Source organism: Lepisma saccharinum, chromosome 4 (assembly GCF_977018435.1).
Source record: "Lepisma saccharinum chromosome 4, izLepSacc3.1, whole genome shotgun sequence".
Taxonomy (NCBI): domain Eukaryota; kingdom Metazoa; phylum Arthropoda; class Insecta; order Zygentoma; family Lepismatidae; genus Lepisma; species Lepisma saccharinum.
The window spans coordinates 59430226-59447555 of record NC_139232.1 but is presented as its reverse complement, the minus strand read 5'-3'; the positions used below and the strand labels follow the sequence as shown (position 1 = coordinate 59447555).

General features: G+C 34.6%; 1 protein-coding gene across 2 annotated transcripts in view; it reads right to left on the bottom strand.

The window, feature by feature from the left end:
• Positions 1-172: 172 nt before the first annotated feature.
• LOC145986488 (uncharacterized) overlaps positions 173-17330 on the bottom strand; it is a 40458-nt gene continuing 23300 nt past the window's right edge. For both annotated transcript variants that reach the window (XM_083120557.1, XM_083120556.1), the window contains exons 5-6: positions 12770-12883; positions 173-5350 (exon numbers count right to left, since the gene is read on the bottom strand). In XM_083120557.1, coding sequence (XP_082976683.1) covers positions 4805-5350; positions 12770-12883 — 660 coding nt within the window. In that variant the 3' untranslated portion in view covers positions 173-4804. The remainder of the gene's footprint in view (positions 5351-12769; positions 12884-17330) is intronic.

Sequence of the window (17330 nt, the reverse complement as noted above, 5' to 3'; positions counted from 1 at the left end):
GGATGGTCTGCAAAGTTCTCAGCAGTCCTTCAAATTCTGTAGCTGCAAACATGTAAAGTAATTTGTGGAATGGAAAACATTTTATAAAATGTTTCAGTGATGTGTAACAATATCACAAGACCGAATAACCATAGGAATGAGAGGGATTTTAAAGTTAGTTCACAACTTTTATTTTTTCCATAGTAGCTTTTATTTAATATCTAAAATTTGTAACATGTATGAATCTGTGTGAATATTTTCAACATTTTTCTTAATGTATAAGACCATCAATACCAATTAAACAACAGAATTTTTCAAAGAAAGAAAAATGGAGGTATACATGCCTGTACCTCAAGATATTTAAATTTTATTTTCAATCCAACAAACATTAAATTTTTCAGCTGTAAACTTCATCCACTCAAAAACTGTGTAGCATATTGCATATACTTTTTGAAATAATACTGACACTTGACACTCTTATCAATACACAAAAAACGTACACAGCTGCACAAATCATCAAACTAAAGTTGAGATAAAAGCTTAAAAAAAAAGTTCTATGACAAGCATGCACTACTTTTAATTTAGTTTTTTTTCCATAAAATTTGAGATCTTATTTAGTTACACCTTTTGTGTTGAAATCAAGGCCAAGTATAACATTTTCTAGTTACTTTCAGAGTTCCTGAACTTAAAGTTCATGTTAACTTAACAACTTAAAAATTATTCATGTTTTGGGGTTGCAAAACTACTATCGGATTAAAAATTGTGGATAACTAAGAGTATAACCAGTAGACCTACATAAATATTTAGCTTATTCTATTCTCCATTAATCTAGGCAAACAATTTCTTTTAGTATGCTTTTTTATCATCGTGAGAACAAAAAAGTGCAGTTTTTTTGGAGTCTCTCAAACGATCGCTCTTTTTGAAATTCTATAAATAAAAAGCGGGTGGTCCGATCATGATGAAATTTTAACAAGGTGAGGGCAGAAATGTTTTAAATACAATTCTTAATTTTCAGATTTTTAAAATTGGTCAAAACACCATTCTTATTGATTTTGTTAAACAATGTTTTCTTAGTATTGGGTAGTCCTACAAATACAATATTGGTCTTGTTTTGAAGCTCTTTACATCTGTTTTTAAAATCTATTATCACTGTCAATCTACATTGTGAAACCTAACAAATTTTTACAAATAAGTAGAAATTTATCATCATGTGCAATTAGTTCAAGATTAATCATTGAAGAAATTGAAAAGGAAGTCTTTGCAGTTTGATATTTTGGAAGTTTGTTCAGCTTTCAGAATTAAAAGGTACCATTAAGGTATGAGATAAAAATTCCCTCAGAATTTCCTAATTATCAAGGAACTAGTGGCTGTGAGTTCTCACACTTTCAATGCATATGCAAATGGGATATATCAGGGAGACTGGGAAGAACTACTGTAATAATTTTAATTTGCATTCATGTTTATAATCTTTATTCGGCTAATGAAATGTCATCCAAATGAAAGATCTACTCCGTCAATGAACCCCTGTAACAAAAAATAATTCTATATTGCTACGTTAAATACTTAGAAAACAAAATAATTCAAAAACATTTGAAGAGGGATGATATTGGTAGCTTTTTTCAATATATGCATAGGTAAAACAGCTTTCAGAGCCACGTGGAAGATCATTGTCACAACTACCCTGTCTTCCGTGGAGGAAGTGAGTGAAAGTTCACATAAAAGTAAGTGGCTATAAAAAATAACTACGCTGCAGCAATGTGTGCCCAATTTATCCATACATTAGTTCAGAATTATGTAAGAGTTTTGCAGTGTTTTTTTTTCCCTAATTCAAACTATTACGTCTTATGGAATTTTTAAAACAGATTTTTAGTGTACAAGCAATGATTGAAGTGTTACTTCTATTTAAATTTAGCTACCTTAGCAGATTTTGACAATAGACAAAACTCGACAATTCTACCATTCTGGCACGCCTGTAAAAGTGCTTTGTAAAGTTTTCATGTTGCTTCAGTATTTCAGAATTATATTTAGGCTTAAGATGGGAAAATTCCTGTAAATAGCTAGGAGCACAGCCAATGACTTTTAACGGTGTGCAGACAAGTTTAAAAAAAAATAATTTAAAAATCATAATTTCTCCAGAATTGCTACCTCACTTGACATCCCAATGTTGTCCTAGTATGATTTCTTGCCTGGAACTTCGTATTTAAGATATTCCGTACACCTTTAGACACTTTATACTGTCAGCTGCCAAGTGTCAACATATTGAAATCCCCTTTTTTTTGTATTCATTGAAATTCTTCACAAAATGTTTGCCATTTACATAGGAATTGTACACAGTTACCATTATTGCTAAATATTATACAAGAGATATCCAGAGCATAAATTTTGGCAGGATGTTACAAAAAAAAAAAAAATTGTCACAAATATATTATAGTCTGAACGTCTAAGGTCCCCATGCGGGAACTGATATTCCCAGGTTCGTGAACTACAATATTAGTAAAACTGTCAGTTTCTCCACCCTAACTTTTCCCAGTATTTCTTTAAATATTTACAATACAGAAACCTTATGTTACTCAGTAATTTAACACATTTGAGATTTCCCAAAGATTAGAGTTTTCCGAATATCTCACAAACTCAGTATTTTGAAGATCCCAAAATTTTGAGATATTGAATATTTTCCCAATCCTAGTAGAGATCCTGCACACCACTATTTATTATTATTATTTATTAAGTTCATAACATTACAATTAAGTCGTGCAATATTTCCTTATAAACAATATTAAAGCAAATTATGGCTTGATGTCCTAAGCTTTGCCTAGCTATGATGATGTCACGTACCTGTGTGCAGGCTTTAATGTACGAATGCACTGGTTCGGTAGGCTCTCTGTGCAGGCACCTGTCATTTTGTTCACGAGGTTGGCAGGACAGGTACAATTAAACATATTTGATTCTTCATGCCTGGCATGAATCTCCACACATGGTCAGTTTTGTCATGAAAAGTCAAATTGACAAGCCAGGCATGCCCTTTATATGACAAGCTATGTTAAACCACTCATCACACTGGGATACATTATTTTCTAGTTGTAGAAATTGGCTCCTTACGTGTAGTCACTTCCGTACTTGATTTTTTTAGTTCACTGGGGACCAATCTCCTAACCAAGTAAGATGAACTTTGCTTCATTTCTAGCATTAAAAAAACAAACTATTATGGACCTGGCTTCACACTCTGCAGGCACACCATCTGTGACATGAAAGGAAATGCACTGACAAAGAATCAGCATTCTAATTTTTATGACAAGGGTTTACACCAGTGCCTTAATAATGGTGGTGAAGATATTGAGAAGTAGTTTATAATGTAATATTCAGACCGTAATAAATTTGTGACAAGTATGTGTGCTGAAACTTATATTCTGAATACTCCTCGTATAAGCACTGTATTCGTATTAGTAAAAATGACATACAGGTATGTAACTTTTATGAATTTACCTCTTAAGGAAAATTGCCTCCAATTCACTAAAATATGTTACATGCTGGATAAAATATGTCTACATCTCTAGAGTGTACAGGAAATAAAAGAACACACAGCAGGTTTGCTTATCACATGCAATGTATTTTATTTGTCTCTTGTACACTTTGGACATGCAGAACAAGTCTGTACAATCTCAATATTAAATCATTCAATTTAAATCTTTAAACTTGAAACCAGACTAGGGTTGGCTGTAGGAAAGCTCGAAACAACATAATGGATTTGCACAGTGCCAAATATATTTGATGCACACTAATTCCTGAACAAGGGCATTAGAAAAACCAAAAGTTACAATATGAAATATTGACAATTTGTAATCATAAGCTATTTTGGCAAAAATGCTTACACACATGTATGTACGTATCAGTGCTAAAATGCTAGAGATTTACACTGGCTTCCATTTACTTATTGTAATAAAATATAAACTTAATTGCAGACAACTTATTCTAAGTCTAAAACAAATTCACACATTCCTCTTTTTAACACACAAACATTTGGAGATAATCTTATTCTTACATAAGTAAGGGCCTTTTTTAATGTAGAAAAATAAACAAGGTGCAATTGCTATATATAAATAATAACTAATAAAAGAAGTTTAACATAATCGTGGTAAAGATGAATGAAGAAGTCCATCTTCAAAAAAACACATACAAAAATACACATAGATCGAAAGCTACAACAGAATCACATGTACATTACTGCTACTATATTGGAAACTACTATTTGATACAGAAAATTCTCAAGCTTCTCATGTATCAAAACAAGCATACATTTACAACTAAATTCATTCCTATAGCCAATATGGCGTATGTATATAAGTCCAAATATCTACAGACATAAGCCTTGACAGAAGCAAGGCAGAACAAATTATACATTTATATATAATCTTAGTCATTGACACAAATCATAGGAATGACAGAAACAGTGTAATAATGGCAAAATTGAAATATTAGTTGCCGTTTACATACTTTTTTCAAAGACAATAAAACACAAGGTTTGTTACAAAACAAAACAATATAGCTGCATTATGCAAGCTGCCGCAAGAAGCTGTCATGCTTATGAGTAGAATAAAGAAACTGATAAATGAAATAAGAAATGCACGTAACTGTTACACGTTGTGTGTCGTGACTCAATAATAGTATATCTAAAGAACGTTGTTCATAATCTTTGGTATAATTAAATAAATTGACTACTTAAATTGTAGTAGTGCCCATAATAGTAATAATTTAAAAATGTGACTTGCAACACTACCATTATCTTCTTGTCATTTTAAATACAAAAATCGTCATTACTACTAATATTTCACAAGCCATGAATGACTGTGGAAACTGTGGAATTTTCACCCAACTTTTCCAACTCAAACTCTGCACCTTCTCGCACTTTTCGGAAGATCTCTCGTCCACTATACACATAACTTGAATCTTTGAATTCAAACATTATTCCTAAGACTATGTTCAAAGCACTGCCATCGTATCGATGACAACCTGAGTACCTGTACAAAGGTTTTTTATTGAAACGGCAACCACTTGATTGTGCACCAATTGGGTCAATGCAATCCTGGGTGAGGGCACACTGGACCCACGGTAACATCAGTTTGGTGTGTACACTGGCTGTGTTGTATAGCAAAATGTGACTGGATTGCACCATTGGCAGAAAGAAAAAGTACTCGGATGACGTATGGAAGTAATCAAACATCTTGGGGTGAGTCAGTGATGATGTTGCGTGATGTGTGGCCCATGAAGCAACTCCACCTGATCTGGCCGTTTGAAGTATGGGTTCCAGATGGCCAGTCGTAAGACGAAGGTCCACCTCGATGAACAATACAGCACCGGCTTTATCAAGTGCATCCTGAATAAATAAACATCAACAATTTTCAGCTAAGTACAAAATTAACTGAAAAAAAATATGAGTGTACAACTCAAAATCTCCTGCAAGTTGTGAAGAGGTTTACTCAAGTTATGGACAAAATGAATTAATATTCTCATCCTTATTGATTGAAATTAGAGAGACAGCTTTACCACTTGTGAGAGGCCTCTCTATTATACTGAATAATTATTCAGCACATATTTGGGGAAATCTGTCTTATCACACAAAATGTATCAGATCAATTTTTGTACATACCCTGTTATTTGATGTTTGTTTGTACCATTAGGTTATCATGATGGTAAAAGATGAAAGATAGAATGAAAACGTTAAGGTCATGACGATGACATGAATACATTAGAATACTAAGTGTTCTAATTCTTCTTTGTAGTTGATCATGGTGATTCAATCATTTTTTTAAACCACTGTATTAAATCTTTATGTACCTACCATCACAAGCCTAAAAAAAGAACAATGAAATCACAATACTTCCAGCAGTCAAATGCAACTGCACAGTTATACTCGACACAACAGCATACAAAGAAACTCAACTGTTAGTCAACAATGATAGCTACACTCAACTAAAAAAGGACCCCACTCCAACAATAGAAAGATACAAGCAACTATAAGAAAAATTAAGAAAGACTTACCTGAAAACATGACCCCCCCCCCCCCCCATAAGGGGCCCAATGTATAACTTTCAACACAATTTCATTTTGTAATAAAATATTATTTGCGTGATGGAAATTTCATAAATTAATTATTTGAGGGCTCTGGGAGATTACGCAGGAGTCTGCTCTGAAATGGGCATTTTACTCTATCTCCGTATTTCTTTCTCCAAATACAGTTAATTAAGGAAAATGCATGATATATTATGATTATGTGCGAGAATAGAGGAAGAAGCATGGAAATACTGTTGTCATCGTGTTCTTGAGTGTCAGTCCATCAAAAAATAGGTAGGTTTTCCACACAAATGTAAGCTACTTTTAACTTTCATTGTCAGCATCTGTTGATGTATCGGTTACCTCACCTTATGAACTTCTGAGCCGCTAAAATTTTGAATTATTTGGCAATCACTTGCATTCGAAAGAGACAAAAGAAAGGAATGTGAAAACGAACTGATTGTCTTTGTTCAATTTATAGCAGTGAATTGTGGTGGGTGGATGTTGTTGTTCAGATCAGAGTTAAGAAAGGAGAACAGAGAAAAGAAACACTGGAACATTGACTACTTCAAAAATTAAATCCAACAATGTAAATAGCAACTTGGTTTGCAAACTCTTACATAAAACTTAATTGGCTTATTAGATCTCATCAACCTATTAATTATAAACTTTATTATTGTACTTACGTGAAATTTAAAAGATTTCGTAATTCCGCGTTGCACAATTTAATGGTTCAATCCTATTAATTTCGAAGATCCACTGTCTTCATTCACAAAAGGTTCAAACGCCGTACCCTTTTGTGAATGAAGACAGTGGATCTTCGAAATTAATAGGATTGAACCATTAAATTGTGCAACGCGGAATTACGAAATCTTTTAAATTTCATGTAAGTAATTTTAAACCGCGTTTACCGCAACCACCATGAATTCATTATTGTAATTATTATTACATGTAAAACACTTGGCTCGGATCCATCTCGAAATATATTTCTATATACAGTACGTGCCTGTACAATAAAAAAGAGCTGTTTTGTTTTGTCTTTTGGTTTCACACCTGCAGAGGGCATTAAAGTGGCCTAATCCTGTCCCTATCTCAGAGAACTAAAAGTATTTTGTGGAAATACCAATAAGATAACAATTTGGTGAAACATTAATTATCTAAATTGAACTATTCTCGAACTAGGATGGTAAAATGAATAACGAAAGATACATGTTTATAATTTATTATTATATCCTCATTTAGTTCAGAAAAAATCTATAAACAATATGCTACAGATATTCCATGTTCCGATCAGTATTCATGGTGCACAGTTAGAGCAACCATTCAGGAGGTGGTTTATAAAATTTAGGCCCCTAGGCTATCCTTTGTTTTGGGCCCTGCCGACATTATCATCATCATCATCATTACTGCCATTAATTGCATGCTCTATATTAATAACACTTTTAAACACAGACTCATCTGAGTAAAAATTCGACTTCAGTTTAGACTTGTATGGGTTAAAATGCAGTACTGAAAAAATAAGTTATTTAAACACTTGAAACAATTCCTTCTACCTTTTTCATGGAAAAGAGAGTAGAAGGACTTGAAATGTTTATGTATTTTGCTATTATTACAAATTTAAGGAATTTCAATAATCGACGGCCCGTGTCACTTCAGCCTCTTCAGCATCTCATTTTGTGCAGCCCCCAGGCTATAGTCTAAGACAGCCTAGTAACAAATACTCACTGTTACTATTTAAGAAAAGCAGAAAGACTAGTGCGCTTGCTTTTATGCTATATTTTTCTTGCAAGGCTGAAAGTAATTTGATCATTATATCACCTCAAGCTCGTATTTACGAAGTACGATGACCCAATAGCGTTTTAACTCTGTAGCACTGTGTTTATTTAGTACACGAGGAGAAACTGGATAATACTAGAGGGAGTATGAAATATTTCATTAAAGTCATTCATAAAAGTCTAGTAGAAGTTGAAAATATTTTGCTTTGCAAAATGTGACTGTTTTGTTTAATCAGGATTAGTAAATTTTTAGTCATAATGTTATGGCTGTAGACATATGTGTGCTACTTCATACTGCATTACTGTGGCTAGTATCACTTCTACAATGTGTAACCAACGCAAAAAAATATGCTTGTGTGTATATGTGTGAGCATATTGAGGGAAAAAGTACAGTATATAAACAGTAGATGATAATAAAATTCTCAATCAAAAGTTCCAGATAAAATATTATGTTACATAATTATGTAATCACAATATAGAGATTTCTTTGACCAGCTCATAAAGTTTGATGTACAAGGTGTTTCAATAAAATGGTAACTGAACAAGATGTGTTTTGGATACTTCAGTTATCTTTTTATTGAAACATTATTGAAAATAATAAGTATATTATTGTTGTCAGAGCTAGTAATTGTAATTACAAAGATTCAAAGATTAACTGAAGTGTGTATATTCTTAGGTCTCTACTTCAGATTAACAAAAAAGATCTTGCTCCCCCTTCCTCTGTAAATGGAAAGAAATCTGTCTTTATGCTTTGCTTAGCTTTGAGTCCCCCCAAATGTTGGAAGGTAGCAACTTGGTCACACACTTGGTCAGTGGTGTGCGGTGCTAAATAAGGCAGGAAACAGGTCACCTGCACTTGCCCCCTCCCTTGTGTCTTAAATAATACAGTAGACCAAATAATATTTAACCCTTATTGAAATTAACCAAAATAAATATACAATATATACTACAAATTGTCAGAAGTGACATAACATGAGGCACGTTAAAATTATATGACAATAATAACTTTAAAGCAAATATGATATAATATAAAGAAAACATTAAATCACAATTGTTGAAACGCAAGAAAGAAAAAATTAATAAAAGCAATTTATGATTGATCAGATCAGAGGAAAAAAAATATTGTTTTGTAGGAACCTGTTTCATCTCTTTATTCGTAGATTATTAAGTTACGTTTTTCATAGAGTTTAGTATTCTTGTAATTCAAACATCCTCAATGCAATAATGGCATACAGATGAGTGAGTTTTATTCATGACGTCTGCTAGATTTGTAGAAGTTGTTAATGTGACAAAACCCGAACCTGTTCCAAACTCCCTTCTCAGGGACAAACAAGGACAACAATATAATTTGACACTGGAAGAATATCCAGTTACTCATTTTACAGAGTCGTAGTAACTCGTTTGAAAATGTCTTGTGTATGATTTTGTTTTACTTTTTAATTCAGTTAGGATAGCTGTTGGTTTGCTCTCTTTTCTGCAAAGTTCAATGAACTAAAAGCTTTCGTCTTTGGCCAGTCGATCATACAACACTCGCAACATTCACTTTCTCGCCCTCCCCTGCATGCGTTGAAACTTTCGTCTTGGGGCTGGTGGAAAGGTGGAGGGGAGCTGTTCCCTCGGAAGCCATTTCACAGCATTTAGCCAAGGTAACTTCAGGCATTTAGCAGATGCTCAGACTGTAGAAGATTTTTCCAGTTCTTTATGAATGTCATACACAATTTCGCAACGACATTAGGAAATTATGGATTTATTACACTCAAAAGTATCACCATGACGCAATTAAACTCCAGCAATTAGCAAAATTCTCGAAGTAAAGCGAATCCGCTATATCTCTCGGAGGGAACAGCTATGAAGTTCAGATTGTTTACCTTCACACGTAGTTGGAAATACTCGGCATCAGGCAGTAGAGGGTGGAAAGATGAGACTGTCTATGCGACAAGGGTAGGTGAAGTAAACAAGAGTCCAGCCACGTTGCAAGAATTTCTTCGGCATTACTTTAGAAACGTTGATTTTGGAAAGAAGTGTTCTTATTATGCTAATAAAGATAATATAAATAGCTAAAAAAGTTGATAACTAGGAGGGAACAGCCTGTTCCCTCTGTTCCATGGAGGGACCAACAGCCACTAGCGCCTATGCAACTTGGTCTACACTAAACCCTACACATCCAATACAAAAGCAAAAAACGTAATGTACAGCATTCCCTGTGAATGCAGGAGAGAATATGTTTGGGAAACAAGCAGAACACTTGAGGCGAGGGTGGGGGAAATCTCCATAATATAGATGCAGTGCCCAAACATATGTGTCCAGGGATGGAACAAATGATTCATTAGATATAACATACTACGCTGAGGATGGAGACAGAATTAGTCTCCGAAACGTAGGTACATATAGGGCGATTCTCTACGTGATGCACAGGGCCTCCCTGATGGCGCAGTGGTAGCATCGGGTCCTGGGTTCAATAACCGGTGGATGCACATAGTGGTTCGGATCACACTTTAAACTGTAGGTTCAGTCCTGATTAGCCTTACTGTGCAGAAAGTGGAAAAACACCAAATCAACCAAATCAAATCTACATGATGCACAGGACATTCGTACATGGTTAAATGAGTCTGGTATATTGGTTAATTGGTTGATATTGCACTGATCTTTCATTTTCAGTGTTCTAATACTGGGTGGTTGCTTACCATATGCCAGGAAATAAAATCCTTTCTCAAATTAACAATGCAAAATTTAATAAAACAGCTATGTGATGCACAGGACTCAGAAAAACATGTGAGAAGCACATACGTCTTTTTAATTGATTATTTCTGATTTGAAGAACTTCCAGGGTACCATATTTAGACACAGTTTGCTACAGACTTTGTACTATAATATGCAATGAACAACATTTGTATATTTATAAAAACTAATTTTTAATATTTTCTTTCCTTGTGCGACGCATGGGACATTTAATATGTGATGCACGGGACATTTCTCTTCCTTATGTTGTCACTCCACTGCAGGTAATGTCTGGCTCCATAAACTCTCTCAAAAGGTGGCAATATTTTTTAAAAAGTATCTCAAGGACAAAAGATTTGGTACTTGAAGCCTAATGGTATTGCAGATTTGCAGATAACAGTGTGGGACTAAACTCCTGTATCCTGTACATTGTTTACAGCTGTTTCAATTTTCCAGGGTGAAAGACATACGTTTTGTGCTAAGATACAAAGGTGGAAAAAAATACTGTTACTTGCTTTGTTGGTGCTCTGTATGGAGCAATTGATCCAAAATCAGAGACCATCACCAATACTGATGAAGTTATATGGTCGGATGAATATCTTCAGAATTCAAAAGTAGAAGGCCTTGTTTTTTCAAGAACTTTGTTGCAAATACTGAAAAACATTAATCCAGAAGTATTTTGTAACATCATAAGGGAAGGTAGTAGTAGATAGAATTAGTGGACAAGCAAAATCACTTATTTGTACTCATGTAATGAGCAAAAGTAAATCTGCACCAATTGTTCAGACAACTTCAGATTTTTCAGAAGTAGAAATCTCATGCCCAAAACTAAAATTTTGATAAATGAAGAAATTTCACGAGAGAGAAGTTGGGATGATGCTCAGCCAATTGCAGGCACCAAATCTATACATACCATAAAAGCTGTTCAAGGTAGATATTTATATACCCCTGAGAAGGCAACATTGTTTGGATCTGGAAGGAAAGCATATTATTACCTGTGTGAGTAATTTGCATTTTCTGTAATGCCCCAACCGAAAGCACTGTATGATAAATTTGTGGAAGAAACAATTTTATTCGCAAATTGGTGATGCAGATTAGCCTTTCTCTTATTTTGAGATGCCATCTGACGCTAGTGAATAAAATTAGTGAAAGAAGTGTGGTTGTGAAAGTGCAAAACTGGTGCCGGCATTGATTAAAAAAGTATCCTGCTTATTTGAGGACATGGATTACTTGAGTAAATACACTAATGAGGTATTCAAAACTAACAATCCTAACTTACTCAAAACATGTAATTAGAACCACATAAGAACATAACGATAATGTATAAAGAAGAAAAACACTCCAATTACTTTGTACCTAAAGATATCAGTTTGGTGGTTACGCGGAGATAGGTAATTAACTCGGATACACTTACTATTCATCTTTCCGCATAAGTTTTTTTCAGCAATCAATTTTGCCACTCGTCTGGTGGCTTCATCAGGCGTGAACTGTATTGCTGCGGCTGACGTGGTTCCTTCTTTTTCTGCTTGCGCTTGCGACGGCGCTAGTTGACGCAGCCGTTTCACTTTTTGTCGTACTCGTGTGGGTGTAGAGTTTCCTTCTGCTGCCGTGCCTCGGGGTTTTGGTGCTGCAGTGCGTTTTTGTTTGTGTGCGTAGGCAGGCCTTTTGGCGAACGTTTGGAGTCTGTTTTCTTGTTGGGGGGGGGGGTGCTTGTTGCAGGGGAGGAGCAGGTTGGGTGGGTGTGCATATTCCTGATGGCGGGAATCCAGGTTTTATTGAGGTTGATCGCCCTTTGGAAGAAGTTGATCCAGATGTTGTTTTTTCCAGGAGGGAAATGATTAGTTCAGTTTCATACAGGCAAGCGGAAGAAGAAGGAACTATGCCAGCCGCAGCAAGACAGTTCATGCCTGATGAAGCCACCAGAAGAGTGGTGAAATCGATCGCTGAAAAAAACTCATGCGGAAAAATGAATAGCAAGTGTATCAGAGTTAATTACTTCAATTACTGTACAAAATGATTATTTATATCAAAATTATACATTTAGAACTTGTGCTGAATAAATGTCCATTTGTTACAAATCTCAGCCAGAACTGAAAATATCTACTAAGCGAAAGATTCATTCCAGTACATAAAAATAAAGTGAATAAGGGGAAAAATAATTAATTTTTATTAGTCATTTAAGGTAAAAGAACAAGTACCCAGTTTGCTTAACATAGTTACATATATATATCACAACTTGTGCCACCTACCTGGATTATTAATGGTCGATATGCATGTAATCTTTCTTCTTGTACATGAGACGGAAACAACTCGTAGTCGAAATTATTAATAACACATCTACTGCTATTGCAATAACGAGATAACTGAAAGAAAATGACAAATTAACACTACTAAATAATTTAAACATTGTAATACACTAACATAAAAAAATCCTATTAGATTTCTGCATACAAAAAGGTGCTGCACAAATATAGCAGAATCTCGATCTTGCATTTTTCAGGGGACCAAGGTGTAAAAAACTTTAAGTGCGGGAAAATTTTATAGCATTTCGCTCTGTTGGGACCATGAAAAGTGGATGTACTCTTCGCAACATCTCATTTGACTGCCCCGAAAGAATTCTAAGTCCTGAATTCGTAAACAGAGAACATTGCACTTCGGCTCCAGCTGAGAGTAGCCAACTTTGAGTTTTTCCTTCCACTAGATGAAAAATGCTGTGGTGAGAGGTTTTCAATTTTGCACTTTCCATGAAGTTAGAAACTATAAACTGCTATTATAATACACAATCAAACAGAAATAATAAATTGGAAAATGAACCTTGAGGAATTTTTACGATTCTACTTGCTCGACTTGAAATTAGAGAGGTTTGAAACACTGAATACAGTTTTTCTCCACCTGGAGGAAATCGCCATCATGTTTGTGTAGAAAGAAGCAAATTTGTGAGGAGTTTATGCAACATTTTATTTACAATACCTTGCATAATATCAAACAGTTTTCAAAAAATTATATTTTTCACAACTTGTTGAGAAAATGTGCTTGGAACACAGGAAGGTTCTTCATAAACGTCAACATGTTTTTAAGGGCATAATGTCGTCACGTTAACGTAGAGCAGTGGGTTAGATGCTACTACCCTTATTTTTGGTCAAGCATGAAAGGTCGCAGGTTCCAATCCCACCCTCTACTCTTTTTTTTTTAACAGAGACCATTGATATTAGAATATTTTAAAAAAAATAATCCGATGCACACTTGCACATTTTTCTCCTTAAAAGTTACAGATTTCCAGGATTTAAGGTTAAAACTTTTTTTAGTTAGTTTTTAGTTGTTGTGTTAACACACACATCATGATTAATTCACAAATCACATATATGTTTTCAGGATGCAAAATGTAATGTTATTTAAGTTATGTATTGTTTATATTCTTCACTGAAACCTAAAATATTGATTATTTCGATACACTAAAATAAAACATATACAGTTATGTTAAGTAGTGATGTAGTGCATTACTGTAACGAACTAGAGAGTTTAATGAGTTCAAATTGCTAAGATTGGTAATTTTATGTCCGTTCCTTCGTAATGACTTGTCAATCCCCTAACCACCATCTAAAACTAAGAGTAAATCACCAATTAACATAAGTAAATGGTTATTGCGACGGAGGCCGATGCGATAAGAAACTACTAATAAGTATTTATATAGTGAGTGACAAACAAAAAAATTCATTTTGAACAGAAAGTACGAGTATCAGATCTAACAAACTTTCCCCACTAACTTTGCAATATTCAAAACCACCATTACAGACTTAGCTCTACGTAACTTGATTCTGCACATTCCACGTGGCATGAGATTTCCTCCTATCATCGAAATAACTTCCTCTTACCATTTCCTTTCACCTTGTGAAATACAGAGACCAATGATAACTTCTTAGCATGGTGGATAAACTTTACATGCAACGATAAACTCCTGAAAAAAAATCCTGCCTAGGTGGTGAATCGAACCTACGAAGCACGCTACCTCTTCTCCAAGTAGTTCTGCTACCAGTTGGAAGAAGCCAATTCACACATAATGTCATGTCTATAATTTCCTCATGGCAATTTTTATGAGGAAAAGAATTCAGAAATAATCGAAAAATGCTGAAAGGGGAAAATGATGAACATATCTATTGGTCTTTTGTCATATTGATTACAAGGTGATGATGCTACCACTGCACCATCGGGGAAGGGCCTGCATCCTAATGAACTTCAAACTATGAAAAACCTATTTTTGTGGTGGAAAACTGCATGTCATTTTCGAATTATGAACCTGATTGTTTTCTGTATTATAAAGTGGAGATATGGGACGATACGATCACTTAGCAAGGAAAATTTACTTAAGCCACCTCGAACCTTTTCAATGGTCATAATTAGTAATTAAGGTCCGGAAGTTGATGAAAGATCAACTTTTTTTCTGACCCTTAAAACAATGTTAAACCTGATATCATGTCAGTTTTCCTTCAGTTAGAGTCTGAAAACACTTTCTATTTTACAATTTGTTAGCATTTTTCGGCCTTTTTTTGCTTTTAGTTTATTTGTCAGTATTTTTAACAGTTTTTGATGCATTTTTATTTATTTTTGAGCTTTATTTTTCTCCTCCCCTGTTTTTTCATGCATTTTAAATGCATTTACTAGTAAAAGTTACATATTTAAATTTCTTGACATGGTCCTTCTAGCAAATTCACAATGAATTGAAAATACGATCAATGGAAAAGCATATTATTATTCCTAACTGAAATGTTTGGCAGTAGATTAAAATACTTTGTGTGAAGCCTACTTTGAGGTTCTTTTGCTGGACACTATTACCTATCGCTTTTATCTGTGGTTTTAAAGAAAAATTAGTCACAATAATAAATGAAATTATACTCTGGTACACATGAAGCAGAACTGTATTTTCGGATGCTGGCCGACTTCAATATCGTAGAAGTCCCACTCTGAAACGAGATTAATTTGGTTGATTTGGTGTTTTAAGTCCACTTTATGCACAGTAAGGCTAATCGGGACTGGACCTACAGTTTAAAGTAGAATCCGAACCACTATGTGCCTCCACCAGAAAGGAGATGAATGATTTATAAAGAAAAACCTTGAGGTATATTTTATGTAACCTTGAAGTAAACAAAGAAAACTACATTATCACTTAGTTGCTTTCTTCCCCTTTGCTTCAGTAGTTTCAACCACCAAACAACTCCCTTCATTGACTTATTAGACTACTTACTCTTTTGTAATTTATGAAAAAAATTAAGCTTTCCTTTTTACAGGGAAAATTATTTTATAATATTTTATTTACCATTTTTATGTCATTTTATAGGTCATCTTTTGAATTTTTTTTAGGTCACCAACTTCCAAGCCTTAGTCATCATGTTCAATCCTACAAGCATTCCTCAGCTATCCTAAAGACTCCAGCAAACACCTAAAACTTTCCACTTCAGACTGCACTACACCACAATAGAAATGTGTATGTCTTCATCCCTCGAACAGAGTCCATAAAATAACGTGAACCATGTGGTGTAGGGGGATCGTGTTTGCTTGCGGAATGGAAGGTCGTGGGTTCAATCCTACTTCTTTGCAAAATATTTTTCGGAAAGTAAACGGCTTTGGACGAGCATGCTTATCTACTTTTCTCGGATATTTCCGTTGATATTTATGCGATTTACGTCAAGCATTTCCGGATGCAGAAACATGTTTCAAACGTTGAATATAGCATAATATCTGTGGTTGCATCATTTGAAAATCCGACGTATATTTTAGGTCCGCAGTGAATAGCACAAATAAAGAACATCGTATTTGTGTATATGTGTGTGATGGTATGTGTGTGTGTGTGTTGTTGTTGTTTTAAGTCTCCTTTATGCACAGATAGGCTAATCGGGACTGGACCTACAGTTTAAACAGGAATCCAAACCACTGTGCAATGAGCCTCCACCTGATATAAAAAACCGGGACACAATGATTACAACATCCTGTTTAAGAATGTGTGTTAACATAACTTTTGGCAGCTGAATGAATAGAAAGGTCTTGCCAAAAATAATGCCAATCAATGAGAAATCAAGAAGTTGAGTAGAAACATTCCCAAGGTATGCATCACATAAATATTTACAGTGATTTAATATTATCTTATATTACATTATTACAACACTTCGTACTCGGTAAACAATAAAAAAAATAATCAGGAGTGGGTGAGATTTGAACCTACGATGTTTCGTTCTTGACAAGAAAGTATAACAAGACGACCGCCTAACCAACTGCTCCAGGAGATTACTTACGTGAAACTCTGTAAAACAAGTTGAAAGAACATTTTGACAGAGTTCCGAACCATTTCTCGCCACAGATCAGGGAAAAGACGCACTTTGTAGAATCGTCCGGTATTGCGCAATTTTCTTTACTGTAACTTTGCCTACAATCGAGAGAAATTTACTTCATTGCATTGAAATGTGCTGTCAATTCTCTCCAGGTGGTGGAACCAGATCAGTGTTTCCAACTGCACATAAATTCCCCTATTTTCAATTTCAGAACGAATACTCTTAAAAAATATCAATATTCGTACTTCCAATTTACGATTTTTGTTTAAAAGCGTATTATATTACTGGTTTAGGGTTACTAACTTCATGGAATGTGAAAGAATAAAAGAAATTCACAAGAGCGTTTTCGTTTAGAAAGAAAAACTGTTGCTAAGTTGGATACTATTTGTGGACTCTGAAGTGTTACGCCTGCCAAATTTACAAATTCAGGACTTTGATTTTTTTCAGGGCGGTCAATTAAGATGTTGCGAAGAGTACACTGCGGAAAAAT